At 46.6% G+C, this 13,951-nt stretch overlaps 5 protein-coding genes across 5 annotated transcripts; 2 read left to right on the forward strand and 3 right to left on the reverse strand.

Moving 5' to 3' along the window:
- Positions 1-763: 763 nt before the first annotated feature.
- DFL_008733 (uncharacterized protein) lies at positions 764-2,094 on the forward strand (the record flags this gene model as incomplete). Its single annotated transcript, XM_067638509.1, has 3 exons — positions 764-826; positions 897-1,013; positions 1,081-2,094. 3 exons carry the CDS (start codon positions 764-766, stop codon positions 2,092-2,094), a joined length of 1,194 nt encoding a protein of 397 aa, XP_067486390.1.
- Positions 2,095-2,456: 362 nt separating this feature from the next.
- DFL_008734 (uncharacterized protein) lies at positions 2,457-3,624 on the reverse strand (the record flags this gene model as incomplete). Its single annotated transcript, XM_067638510.1, has 5 exons — positions 2,457-2,598; positions 2,664-3,091; positions 3,149-3,219; positions 3,330-3,400; positions 3,467-3,624. The coding sequence occupies 5 exons, from the start codon at positions 3,622-3,624 to the stop codon at positions 2,457-2,459; spliced, it is 870 nt and encodes a 289-aa protein (XP_067486391.1).
- An 867-nt stretch (positions 3,625-4,491) lies between these two features.
- Positions 4,492-5,979, forward strand: DFL_008735 (uncharacterized protein; the record flags this gene model as incomplete). The annotated part of the gene is made up of 3 exons (XM_067638511.1): positions 4,492-4,696; positions 4,764-4,993; positions 5,062-5,979. 3 exons carry the CDS (start codon positions 4,492-4,494, stop codon positions 5,977-5,979), a joined length of 1,353 nt encoding a protein of 450 aa, XP_067486392.1.
- A 1,129-nt stretch (positions 5,980-7,108) lies between these two features.
- Positions 7,109-7,504, reverse strand: DFL_008736 (uncharacterized protein; the record flags this gene model as incomplete). The annotated part of the gene is made up of 3 exons (XM_067638512.1): positions 7,109-7,315; positions 7,392-7,399; positions 7,477-7,504. The coding sequence occupies 3 exons, from the start codon at positions 7,502-7,504 to the stop codon at positions 7,109-7,111; spliced, it is 243 nt and encodes an 80-aa protein (XP_067486393.1).
- A 1,586-nt stretch (positions 7,505-9,090) lies between these two features.
- Positions 9,091-12,207, reverse strand: DFL_008737 (uncharacterized protein; the record flags this gene model as incomplete). Its single annotated transcript, XM_067638513.1, has 11 exons — positions 9,091-9,152; positions 9,238-9,333; positions 9,601-9,721; positions 9,831-9,904; positions 10,053-10,354; positions 10,410-10,567; positions 10,628-11,137; positions 11,200-11,468; positions 11,527-11,641; positions 11,698-11,757; positions 11,821-12,207. The coding sequence occupies 11 exons, from the start codon at positions 12,205-12,207 to the stop codon at positions 9,091-9,093; spliced, it is 2,154 nt and encodes a 717-aa protein (XP_067486394.1).
- Between the last annotated feature and the right edge of the window lie 1,744 nt (positions 12,208-13,951).

The following is a 13,951-nucleotide window of genomic DNA, read 5'->3' on the forward strand; positions in this document are numbered from 1 at the left end:
AAAAAAAAAGAGAGGCGCCTTCCCATTTCCTACTCTTTTTTTTTTAATTCTTAAATTCTAATGTAGTCATCATTTTTTTATTTTTTTTCCTGTTGCATCCGGTGGTATCATGGGGCATGGCTTGCGCTTTTCTTGCTTTTCTTCCATACATTCTTTTCTTTCACTGGCTTCACTTTTCTGCGGATTCCCTTTTTATACTCTGGTTTATACTACTACATGTTCATGTTTTCGGATGCAGCGAGAGAAATCCTTCCCCTGGCATATATACCAAATGACGATAATGCATAATCGACTTTGATTCATGTCGCCTCCTTTTTATTCTCTCCCATTTCTCTTTTTCTCTTCGGTTTATATATTTCTTCCTCCTCCTCCTCCTCTCTTACCTTTTTTTTTTTTTTTTTCCAGTTCGGTTTTATTACATCTTGAGGAAGAGTGTGTATATGCTGGATCGGGGTTGTATTCTCCAAGCCTTTCCTTTTTCTCGAAAATCTCCATTACACTTCATTTCAAAAAAGCGGCTTATATAATGTCATGTCCATTTCTTTCCTTTTCTGTAGCGGTTTACAATTAATATATACTTGCATATCCTCGTATCTGTCATGATATTTATAGAAGTCTCGATGGTCACGAAGTAGACAGTAAGGTTGGATGGGGAGAGTAAACGCCACAGTGGCTCCCGCGCGACCTTCAAACCACCTCGACTTTACCACATCCTCGACTTTACTAACTTTCACTCCTCCTCCACATTACAATCATCGCCATCATGTCCGCCGCCTCGTCTGAAATATCAGAACGGATCGCCGTTCTCACCAATGCCTACCAGGAGGTACCGTACTAACCCTACCCCCTCTTAACTTAAACATGCACCGTTGATAGCTAACCGTTTGCAATCCAAGGTGGCGACATATATCGACCGTCTGGCAAACCTCACAGCACCAGGCACCGAAGAGGCCAGAAATGAACTAGCGGGATTAATACACCAAAGTCTAAATGAAGGCGATGCCGAACTCGAAGTATTCCTTCCCTTTTTACCTTTCTTCTATCAAAGAAGCGCATGCCTAACATGGTATATTGGAATAGACATTGACCCTCCAAACCGCCACCCTGAACCCATCCGCAGACCCCCAAGCGGCCCTCCACTCCCGCCTCCACAAGCTCCAAGAGGACTTCAAACATGCACGAACGATATACCGAAAATCCCTCCTCCACTCCAAAAGATCCTCAACCCTTAACGCCCGTCGCGAACGTGAAGCCGTCCTCCTTCACCAACAGCTCCAATCCTCCCTCCCTCCTTCCCCAACCCCACCATCACCTAATAACGATAACGATAATGCCTCTCCATCAACCCCTCTCCCCCTCCCGGTGCCGGGCTCGATCCTCTACCGCCGTCCCTACCACCGAACCGCCTCCAAATCCTCCAAATCCACACACTCCGACCTCCTCACCTCCGCCTCCTCAGACGTGACCACCGCCCTCCGCCGAACCCACGCCCTGATGACATCGGAACTAACCCGTTCCCACTTCGCCTCCCAAACCCTCGCCCAATCAACCGAAACTCTAAAACAATTGGGCAGCAACTACTCCACGTTCGATAACGTAATATCGAAAAGTAAAGGATTGATAACGGATCTGGTTAAGAGGAATAAAAGCGATATGTGGTATTATCAGATGAGTCTTTACGTACTGGTGGGGACGATCGGGTGGTTGATATTCAGAAGGTTGCTTTGGGGACCCGTGTTTTTGGTGGTTTGGTTGCCGTTGAGGATGTTGGTCTGGATGGCTTTGATGCCGTTCAGGGGGGGTGAGGTGGGGGTTGGTAGTGGAAGCGGAGGTGGTGGGAATGCGATAGGGAAGGTGGAGAGTGTGGTTGGTGGTGGTGATGCACGGAGCGAAGTGAGAAAGGTGGTGGAGAGTATCACACCCGAAGGCGGTGGTGGTAATGCAATTGAGGAACCGAGTGTTAAAAAGGTGGTACTGAGTAATGGGGAGGAAGTGGGAATACCGTTAGAGACACCATTAAATCCTGTGGAGGTACAAGGGGAGTGGGTAGAGGAAAGTAATGAAGGTAATGAAGGCAATCATGACGAGCTATAAAATATACGTATAAAGATGCATAGCGTTGTGGTTTTGTATAGATGCCATCTCTCTTTCATGTATACCCCCATATTTAGCAGGCGTCACGATCTTTACGTCAATATTTAATTCCATTTGCACGAATCTGTAAATTTTTATGCTCGGAGAGGTAAAGAATAGTGATGCGTGAGGGTCATGAGCCTTTTTGTCATTTGGTATTTAACACCTGAGCTTCCTCCGAAAATATCAAACACGCTGGGCAAAGAGGATGGATGGTATCGTCTGTAATCCTCCACCCCATCCCACGAAATTCGATATGACGGGTCCACTTTATATATAGATATCATAACGATTCTTTATTTTCTTGACAAATTCGAAGCCTTTTAAACAGCGGAACCGCTGATGAAGAACCACTTGTCAATGCTTGGATCGATTGGAGCAGGGGCAAGGTTCTGGTTTGGAGGAATTGGTGGGATCTTATCGAGGGTGGTGCGGAAGGGGGATTGGCCGACAGTGGTGTTGGCACTAGATAGCCGGAAATATTAGCTCAGCTTTTGTTCAACCGCTCGTGCGCAAGATATAGAACTTACGTGGTGATACCACCAGCATCGGTCTGTCCGGTAATCAACTTCTCCCAAGCCTCGTGGGTCTCACGAATGATGTCGTTGGCGTACTTCTTGTTCTTGCATTCTCCGGAGAATGCGAACTGGTTCTCGGGCTTGCCATCTGGGATTTTGTAGATACGGAACCACTCGTTGGTAGCCCTTAGAAGACCCGGCAAGTGACGTTCGACATCCTCGACGTCGTTGAGCTTGGGAGCAAGTGGGTCGTTGACGTCGATGACGATGACCTTCCAGTCGGTCTCACCTTCGTCAAGGAGAGCCATGATGCCGAGGACTTTGACCTGCTTAACCTGACCGGTGTAGCCGACGTTCTCACCGATTTCGCAGACATCGAGCGGGTCATTGTCGCCCCTGGCCTTGGTCTCGGGGTGGCTAGTGTTGGGGTCTTCCCAGGTCTATATCATCATCAGTCTCTCTCTTGATTTACTTTATTAAGAGGGATGGATGCGTACTTGAGGGAAGGCACCGTAGTTCCAGAGGTAACCCTTGTGGGGGAAGCAGTTTCGGACGAATCGGAGCTTACCTAGACATGAACAGTTAGAAATCATAAAACTCGAAAGAAATTTTTTTTTTTTTAAAAAAAAAAAAAAACCGGAGAGAAACAGAGAGGAGAAAAGTCAAGAATACACGTACCCTTCTTGATGTCCTGCTTGATGGGGTTTAAGAGCTCATCCTTGCTGATTTCCTGCTTCGCATTGGTCCACCTGCGGTTCAATTACTCGTCAGAAAAACACGGCGATGGAATGTGGGGTATGATGGATAGGACATACCTGGGAACCTCAACGATCATGTTAAGGACGGTTCCCTGATCATTGGCATAAAGAGGGATATCATGGAAAGGAGAGATTGGCTGACCATCGGCCTCGATGAAGACACGATGGTCGAGGGTGAAAGGAGCACCGACCTTTCGGACGGTGTACTGAGGCATCTTTGGATTAGACGAGGTGGAGAGGTGCTGGGCGATGAGGGAAGAACGGGCCTGAATAGAAGAAGAAAAGGATGAAAGAGGGGACGGAGGAGCAGCCAGTCTGACGGATCGGTGGAAGAAAGAGGTTCTATTCACAACTGTCCGAAGCAGATGTGGACGGAATCTCATTTATATGGGGGAGGATGAGGGGTTATGCAACTTGCAATAGCACAACGTGTATAAACAGTTAGTTGTACCGTTCTCTATATCGCTCGACAAGAATAAAAAAAAGAGCGATCCCCTGCAAGCCCAGACCGGGCAAGGAGGGGCAGAGGGAGAATAAATCGAATGGGGAGGAGGGGCAGGCACACCATCGGCAGCCAATTTAATTGGATGATCCAATGGCCCAAGTGCCAACGCAATGTAGACAGACAAATGGTGAAGCAATTGCAATTGCAATTTGCAATTAGCCTAGCTGAGCTAACCGATCAAGCTTAAGTACTGAAGCACTTGTTACATATTGAGGATTGAAGGTGGTGAGCCGGACGGGAAGGAGAGGATTCAGAAGGAGATGGAGAGGCCACTGCAGTTGCTGGCTGGATCTCTCGGCCTCGGCAATCTGAAAATCTTTTTGTCTTTTTGTCGCAGTCATTCCGATCGCTGCAGCTTCACCTCACTTCAACTCCATTACTCATCTCGACTACAACTGCTAATTATCACCAACTTTAACTTCAACTTCAACTTTACCTCAAAACTACATCTTCGCAATCGGTACTTGCTCAGGCACTCGGCTTCAGCTACCAACTGACCGGACGACCGTGCATGAACCGTCTCCTTCCTTCTGTCCGGCAAGCTCTCCGACTGCACCGCTTTCGATACTATGCCACTATGACCGACCACGCCATCGCTCCACCCGCCATTCCACCCCACGGGCCCCAGCCCGAGAACATCCCGGCCGAAAACACCTCGGCAGATACTCCTCCTGTTATTCCCGCTACAAAATATGGAAAAGTAGTCCTGGCTCCCATGGTCCGTTCGGGCCAGCTTGCCACCAGACTGCTATCTCTCAAATACGGCGCCGACATCGTTTGGGGTACGTCCTCTTTCTCGACAACCCTAATGCTGGTAACTAGACTCTAAAAGGATATTGGATATCACAGGTCCGGAGACAATCGACAAGTCCCTCATCGGCTGCGAACGAGTCGAAAACCCAAAGACCGGCTGCGTAGACTATGTCAGAACAGGCCTCATCTTCCGTGCCTGTCCTTCTCGCGAGAAATCAAAATTCATCTTCCAGATGGGTACAGCTGCGCCTGATACCGCCGTAGCTGCTGCCAAAATCGTAGCTCAAGATGTCTCCGGTATCGACGTAAACTCCGGATGCCCCAAGGTATCAACCACGTCACCAATGATCTCTCAATACCATAACTAATGAAGTTGTTTTAAACTCGTACACAGCCTTTCTCCACTCACGCCGGTATGGGAGCCGCCCTCCTCAAAGATATCCCTCGTCTGCTCTCAATCCTCACCGCCCTTGTCGAAAACGTCGGCCTCTCAACCCCCTACGCCCTCCCAATCTCCGTCAAAATCCGACTCCTACCAACCGTAGAAGAAACCCACGCCCTCATAACCTCCCTCTGCAAAACCGGAATCTCAAAACTAACCCTCCACTGCCGAACCCCACCTATGCGACCTGGGGAACGTGCCATCCGCGATGCCCTATCCGGAGCTGCCAAGATTTGCGAAGAAGCCGGTGTCGAATTCTTCGTAAACGGCGATATAAAGGGCTGGGATGATGCTCAACAGGTTATCAAAGAATATGGTATCGAAGGAGGCGCCATGATTGCCATTGCTGCAGAGTCCAACCCAAGTTGCTTCATCCCAAATCACCTAGGTGGTCCGAAACCCTGGAGAGAAGTCGTAACCGAATACATGTTGATCGCGATGAGTGTCGAGAATCCGATTTCGAATACAAAGTTTTGCCTTTTGAACATGGTCCCCGGAAAGAACGAAATGCACAAGGTCTTGTCGAAAGCAAAGACATACCGAGATCTTTGCGAGGCCTTGGATTTAGAATGTACCTTCCCTGAAGAACTAGACCTTGGAACATTGAAGACACAAAGGGTCAAGGCCCAGGAGGAAAAAGATGCACAATTACAGGCAGAGAGAGCGGAAAGACAAAAGAAGTTGGCAGAGTTTAAGAGAAAGAAGGCGGAGGCGGAAGGAGGAAAGAAAGAAGGGGAAGGTAGTAATAAAAGAATCAAAGTGGATGTCGGAGAAAGGAGTAATACAACCACAGCCGCCGTGGCGGAATTGGCGGCTACGGATATGCTACTACCCGGTGGTGCCGCAGAACCCGTTCAGGCGGCAGTCTGATGCACCATTTCATTATTTCCATTTTCGATCTTGCTTTTTGGCGTTTCCTTAGTTTTTTATATCATGTACGATATCCAAACATGACAGATGCATGATGGGATGGCGTTTTTGTCTTGGGAGGGGAGATCTCGATCTAGATGTAACTGAGCTTGACCCGCTAGAGTTTTTACCATCCTAAAACGATACATAAAAGTTTTTCTTGAATATTAGACGGATTTCTTTCGAACGATCTTTGTGCATTCTTTGTTCTTTATAGATTCCTTCGCTATTGAACATGCTCGAGATGATATAAATGCTATCTTCTTGGAAAAAAAAAAAAAAAAAAAAAGGCGGAGACATGGAAAATATACATTCGCTCCGTGAAGTTGTTGAAAATGGTGATAGAAGAAACAAAAAATGTATGGTATCTTGTTCCCCCAACAGATGATAAAAAACCAAAGGCCAGGCAAATTTGCATTGGAATGACCAAAAAAAAAGTCAATAGCGTCTTCCATTAGGATATCAGTCAAATATATGGGACCGGGATACCAAAAAGAGCGGCCGGTTGACAAATGGGAAATATATACAGTCGAGAAGGGAATAAACCAGGTTCAAGAACTCTCCAACACCGAGGGGGTAATAACAAAGAAAAGGTAAGATTCGATAAATTTATAAAAGAAAAACGTTGCGCACTGCATCGTTATATAAAAGGAGTGTGAAATCTGTTATGGGTGAAAAAAAAGGAGCGGATGGTTGATTCCAGGAAGACTCGAGGGATTTCGAATTTAAATTTGTCGATATCGATTTGTGAAATCCGAAAGGCGGGTCGCCTTGGTGATATGCTGGGAAAACCCCGGCAGAGAAAAAATGTCGATTCTTTCGAGTCGGACTGGATTAGATATTTAATATAGGTATGTTCTATGTGTATGCATCGTGACGTTTTAGGGCGTTAATATTCTGTGGCTTCTGGTTATAATCGTCCTCGTCCGTATTTTCTTTAGTCGTCGTCTTTGCTTTCTCTTCTCAATAAAAAGGATAAAAATTCTTCCGCATGTCGAATGCAAATGCTGATTTGTCTGTAACCAGACCGGTCCAACTGCTGCATTAAAAAAGAGTGGGCAACATTTTACTCGAAAGAGTGGAGGGTCCTTTAATAAGCTCCGAAAATACTCTTTCTCCTATCCTTCTTTGTACTCGCACTGCTAACGCTACCGTGCATTTGTTGAACACTGACGTTGGGAGTGTGCTTTTGTGTCATCGATGGGCCGTAGATGTATTCCCCGTCGATATAGTATGCATCACAGATGAAAGTCGTGCGGCGGGAACGCTTGGTATAGCGTTGTTCGAGTTTGAAGAGCTATGTATATCAAATGTTAGTAAAAAAAGTTCTGGGCGGAAAGTTGGTGCATGCTTATGCTACGTATGAGACCAACCTCGATCTCTGTAAGTAATAATCAACGTTAGTAACTCGTCACCCGTCTTCTTAAAGAAAGTAGGTTTGTAGGGAAGGGAACGTACTCTGAGAGAGCTTCTCGAAGATACCCATTTTTGGCAAAATATATTACTTAAACTTGGAGATTAAAAATGTGACGAAAGGATGGATATCGATATCGTACGTTCCTGATGTTCCCGTCGAATTAGTCTCCCATGCGCACTAACCTTGGGGAAGGAATATTCCGTATTGGATAGCACTTCGGAACCAGCACACATACAAATTCAAATGAAAAATTCCAAGGGATAGAAACGAATTGTGATATGTTTTTCCTTGGGATGCAAAGTATAGTATGGTCGTAAATTAAAGATATTATCACAGAATGAGCGTGGGTGGTTTTCTTTTAATGAGAGGAATGTTGCCCGATTCGAGGTTTTCTTTCACACTCTTTCTTCTTTTCCTCGTTTGCAACAGGGGAAAATGCAATTATCCGCCTGTCACCAAAAAATGGACCTTGGGACGAAAAGGGCCGAAATAGCGAAGCGGTGTAAGAAAGATGTGGATTTTTTTTTGTTTTCTAGAATTCTTCTTAAACCAAGAAATCAGCCTGAACTTGAAATCGAACTGTGAAAGCAGAAATCCAAAAAAGACCAGGTGGAAAGAAAAAAGAGAGAAGAGAGAGGGAATAAAAATGGCGGGAAGGGGTCTGTTGGAGTTATATGGGCCATGGGGGGGAACAGCCGAATCTTGGGTTTACGGTCGGCCGTAAGAAAGTCTGGATGCGCAGGTCTCTCTTAATTTCGCTATTTTTCCCACCACGGACAAAGGAAGTGTCAAGCGGCCTTGTCTTGCCAGCTTGGTGGCCAGCTGCAAATGCAGGGTATGGAAGGCGTTCGTGATGGGGGTTTGGGGACTTGGATTCAGCGCATTTTAGGAAAGGGGCCGGCAAGGGCCCCCATCAAGGTCAGGGATGCCATCCTTCGAGACATGCCCACCAACGATACTCTGCGGTGGGGCATGTTCGACCTGGAGTTTAGCTTCATTGCTGACCCCCGGGTTTATTTCCTCAAGTCGACGGCGAACATGAAAACGCCCTAATTATGACAGCTGGGGTGTCTTGAAGAAAAGTGGTTCGACGAGACTCTAGCTTCGTGAGGAAAAGCCCCGAGGAAAAAGGTTTTTATTATCGATCGAGCAAACGGAAAAGAATCCCAGGAGGAGATAAGTCCTGCGCGGTTCCTGAGTTACACAACAACCTGGTTGGTTTAATAGCGGGTATCCGATATCATGAGCCTTAGCTTACACAGTGGCTTTCGGTTTCATTGACGGCGAAATGTTGGCTTCTCTCGGAATGAAGAGCCAGTTTCTAGAAAGTACCCGCGGATATGCATGTCTTCCCTTCCCAAAGGCCCACACGAGGTCGCATGCAGCAAGGCAGATGCCTTGTCACCTTTCCATCACTCCTACATGCATGCGAGCTGCGAGCTCGATAGTTTGCTCGCGAGAAACGTAAAAAGTGGATTCCCGTCTGTTGGATGTTATGTACATGTCGGGTACCGTTCCTGCTACCCCTCACGTCGACACCTACAAAGTCACAGTAATATAGCTCGGTCGTATTCATAAATATTCGAAACTTATGCATGCGGTGGCGTATTTAGACAGGCCCCCGCCAAGATCATTTAGCAGCATGTTGTATTGTATCACGAATTCAAAGTCGTCGACGTCTTATCCGTATCCGCTCCTATCGACAAAACTTCTTGGGCTAAACAGTCGTTTCGTGCGGGGGTCAGCCTATCGATACATTTCCGGCCGATAAAACAAAAGAACTCCAATCAGTGATGACTTACCTGCCCACATGGACGCATAGACTGTTCCACCATCAACAAGTTCCTGATGGGTTCCTTGTTCAGCGACCGCGCCGTCCTTCAACACAATTATCCGATCTAAAAACTCAAAGAAGCAGCCATTAGAATTGTTCGATCAAAATCTCGCAATTGTGCGGATCTAGTCTCGAAGAGGCATAACCTCAGGGGCTCAGACATCAGACAACTGAAGAGTGGACCAAAGCCCCCCAACGAGCTGCCTGCGTTGCATTTCCACCCCAAACATGGCGAGCAGGGAAGGCCCCGGCCAGAGAAAACGTGGTTTTTTTTTGTATCAAGACCTGCAGGTTCAGGAGGGGCAGGTACATGATGTTCGGAAAGACATACCGCTATCAAAGATCGTGCGCAATCTATGAGCGACAAATACGCTTGTCCGCTTCTTTTCCTTAAGGATTCCATTTATATTCTGCAATAGTGAAGTTTCGGTTGCGGTATCCAGGGCTGATGTCTGTCAGTTGTTAATTATATTTCTTGCATATTAGCAAACCGTGATGCAAGGATTGCATTTAATGCAACGCAACCAATGCTGATATGGCAGATGCCGGGGTGAAACTTACAGCTTCGTCAAAGAATAGCATCGGTGGGTCTTTGAGGAGTAATCTCGAAACTGCTAACCTTTGCTTTTCTCCACCTGTTTATCGATAGTTCGGACACGCGACCATAGCGTTGCTTAAGATTAGCCAACCTCGATTCGATACGACAGCTAAATATGGGAGCATAATTATGCCACAACCAAAAAGTCATAGCGAAAGTTTTCCGAAAAGGCAGAGAAATTATACCTGATATCATAAGACCTCGTTCGCCTACTTTCGTTTGATAGCCATCAGGAAACTTCGCGATTGCCTCGTCGATTCGGGCGCGCTTGGCTACCGCTCTGACCTCTTCATCTGTTGCGTCCGTCCGTCCGTATCTGATATTGTGCTCTATCGTGTTGTTAAAAAGTGGAGTATCCTGCGGAACAACACCAATGGCTTTGCGGAGAGACTCCACAGTCACTTCCCGGATATCTTGCCCATCGATTAAGATGCGACCGGAGTCGACATCATAGTACCGGAATAGGAGGCGCAGAATTGTGGATTTTCTACTCGGTTGTTAGCTGATTTCCATTTGAGCTACCGCATTAGACTGCGACTTACCCGCAGCCGCTGGGTCCGACAAAGGCGACCTTGTGGCCAGCTGGAATGGTGAAAGATACGTTCTTAAGAATCGGTCGGTCGGGGTGGTATCCAAAAGAAACATTTTCGAACTTAATTTCGCCACCTGTTAACACAAGCGGTTTGGCATTCGGAGAGTCCTATGTCGACAATTAGATCGGATCGAGAACGAAAAATGACAGCTGGATTGGCACACTCACCCTGACGGTTACATTGACTCTCTGCAAATTAAACAACGTCTCCATATCCAACAAAGATTGCCGTAATTCTCTATAGACACTTCCCAAAAAGTTCAAAGGCACCGAAAGCTGGAATACCAACTGATTGATCATGACAAGGTCGCCAACGGTCATAGTACCCTCCACCACACCTTGTGCAGCAAGATACATCATTGCTGTTAGTGCAGACGAAAAGATGATATTTTGACCACTGTTCAAAAATGCCAGCGAAGTCGCAACTTTTATAGATGCGGACTCGTATCTATGTAGAGCTTTATCGTATCTTTGCACTTCGAAGTTTTCGTTATTAAAGTACTTGACGGCTTCGAAGTTAATCAGGGAATCAACAGCAACAGTAGCAGCGGCATTGTCGGCGGCATTGGCTTGTTTTCGGAACTTGGTTCGCCACGATGTTGTGACAATTGTAAAGGCTGTATATGCAGACATGGTCACCGCGGTAACAACAGCAAATTGGGCACCGTAATTGTATGTCTGTTCCGAATTCCATTAGCCATATAGTTACGTTTGGAAGATCGAGCACTGGATATTCTTACCAATATACCGCAGACCATGGATATTTCCAGTAGGATTGGCAGAATATGGAAGACCATGCTTGTCAATACGAAGCTAATACCCTTTGTTCCACGGTCAATGGCTCTCGTGAGTCCACCGGTTTGGCGAGTAAGGTGAAAGTTAAGATCTAGCCGTAACAGGTGGTTGAAGACATCACGGGCGACCCGACGGATGGCCGTTTGCGCAACCGTTGCGAAGACAGCATTTCGGATTTCCTGGAAAACGGTGGCCCCGACCCTCGCCAAACCATCTATCAATTTGTTAGGGAACCCTATTCTACAGTTGCAGAAGGAATGGAGCAAACGAACATGCCAAAATTAGAGACCCTGCTACTGCTGCGGCGGTTCCTCCAACGTGAGTGAAATCGATGTTAAGTGAGTCGACAATCGATTTGAAGTAGAACGGAACTTGAACATTGAGGAGCTGGTTGGATGTTAGCTTAAAAATAGCACTCACAAGAGAAAAATGGGATAAAATGCCTTTGCTCCTATGAGTAGGCCTAATGCAAGGCCTACCCTTACTCGAATCCCCAGATTATCCTTTGAAAACCAATATTCAGCACATGCACAGATTTGATGCATCTAATGGCGAACCGAAGATACCTTTGGCCATATATAATGAACCATATCCTTCAAAATCGCCCAATCAGCTTTCCTTTGAGCAGAATTCGACGCATTCGCCGAAGCCAACAATGGGTCGGTTACAGCCGTCGCCTGCTTCTTCGTTTGTGTCTTTTTGTTAACCTCAGCCTGCAAGACCTGAGGGGTCTTTGTCGCACTCTTGACGTCCTTCGCCGGTGCGGTAGGGTTATTTGTAGAATTTGTAGTAGCATAACGACGGAACACCGTCATTACATGTTGTTGAGGCCGATACAAACCACTATCGGCCTTGAATCTCATCACTGGCCGCGCAGCAGCCTTCGGCACGAATACGGATGCATGCTGATGATGCCGCGCGCAGACCTGCCCCAGTCGCGCGAAGGGCTTCATCTCGAAGGGCTGACGAGTCGCAGCTCCCAGGCGATATCAGAATCGGTATGCAGTCTGTGACGAGGTCACCACATCTTCAGCACTGGAGCAGACCGGATTCAGTGGTACTATATATTCTTTCTCAGTCGAGCGAGGTCGGTGTTGTTGGTCAGCAAACGGATGCATTTACCAATTCTAGATCTAGATCTAGAGTCTTGAGGTTTTAGTTTCGATAACTTACATTGGATATTTTAACCCGAATTTGGGGGGTGTGTAAATAGTGCCTTAATGCTGGCCGATTGCGCGAATAGTGCTTTAGCTTGATACCGACTTCTTGGGATGCGGGATTCGATTTCATCATCGAGCTCCGGCGATGCGGCAACAAAACTACAACATGAACAACACACGTAGGGAAGCTGGCACGGGTTAGGGGAGCTTGAATGTTCGAACATTACCAATTTAGCCCCACCTTCCTCTCAAATGAGGTATTGATGCATATTATTCCTTCTCAATTCCACATTTAACCCGTCTAGCAATGGATTAGCGAGAGCAGGTATATTAGAACTCACCATATTAGTTGTCGCCTCCATTCCGGTTTAGAATGCGCATTGTAGGAACTTTGTAGATACGAAATAACCTCCCATGCTACATCACCATTTCTTTGTAAAATACATTAACTCTGAATACTGCGGGCATCGACATATTGGAGCCGAAGCGATTCTAGACTGCGGTGCGGCATTCATACAAACAGCCGTAATACAACATGTGCAGCGGCACGGCGCCACGGGCTTATATATATGTATATACATATATACATCTCGGAATTACCTCAGCTTTGCTTGCGGCCATCTAGTCCCCGATGTTTTAACACACACCAACGAGCTGCGTTGGTGTAATAGGTATAAATCGCTATCTTTCAAGACGAATATATGAAATTAAAACACCTAGGTGGCTGGGTGTTTAGGGTACGTTGTTAATCGAAGTTTTTGTATCAATACGAGTCGATACCCTATATTCGGTGTCCGACGACTTGTGGACTCGAGACGTCGGGACCAGGTATACCCTATTGTGTGGTAATTTGCACTTCCAACGCGGTTATTGCTAGCAAGTATCGATTGAATACGTCAGGAAATATTTTGGTCCTATTCAGAAGACTTCAGGTTAGCTAAGGGGACTTCGGAACTAAGACCCTAAGATGGCGTCCGAAATACCCACAATCAAGTTTTCCTGATTCCTTAACGGCGACCCCAAGACTCGCCTCGCAGTTTCCAAGTCCATCGTCGATGCCTTCCGTAAATACAGCTTCGTCTCCTTCACCGACCATCCTGTCCCCTATCGGAAATATCCGAAGCCTTCAAATGGACAAAACTTTTCTTTCGATCTTCCCGCCGAAGCAAAATCCCTCGCTCCACACCCTCCAGGCTTCCTCCATCATCGGGGCTACTCCCATCCAGGTCTAGAAAGAGTCTCAAACCTAACCCGAGGAACGGACACCGACTCCTCACTATCTCAAACTAGAGAAGTTCCCGATATTAAAGAATCTTATGAAATTGGGTCGGAGCATTATCCTGAGCAGCCCTATGCATGGATTCCGCCAGAGGATTTCAAGAATTTATGACAAAATTCTATTGGACCCTGACGGAGTTTTCGGCAGAGATAGCGAAGGCTTTGGCGTTGGGTATTGGTCTTGATGATGAAAATTACTTTGAGAAGCTTTTTACAGGGCATCATAATCAATTGAGGCTGTTGCATTATCCTGAGGTTG

Source organism: Arthrobotrys flagrans (genome assembly GCF_004000055.1).
Source record: "Arthrobotrys flagrans strain CBS H-5679 chromosome Unknown unitig_1, whole genome shotgun sequence".
Classification (NCBI taxonomy): domain Eukaryota; kingdom Fungi; phylum Ascomycota; class Orbiliomycetes; order Orbiliales; family Orbiliaceae; genus Arthrobotrys; species Arthrobotrys flagrans.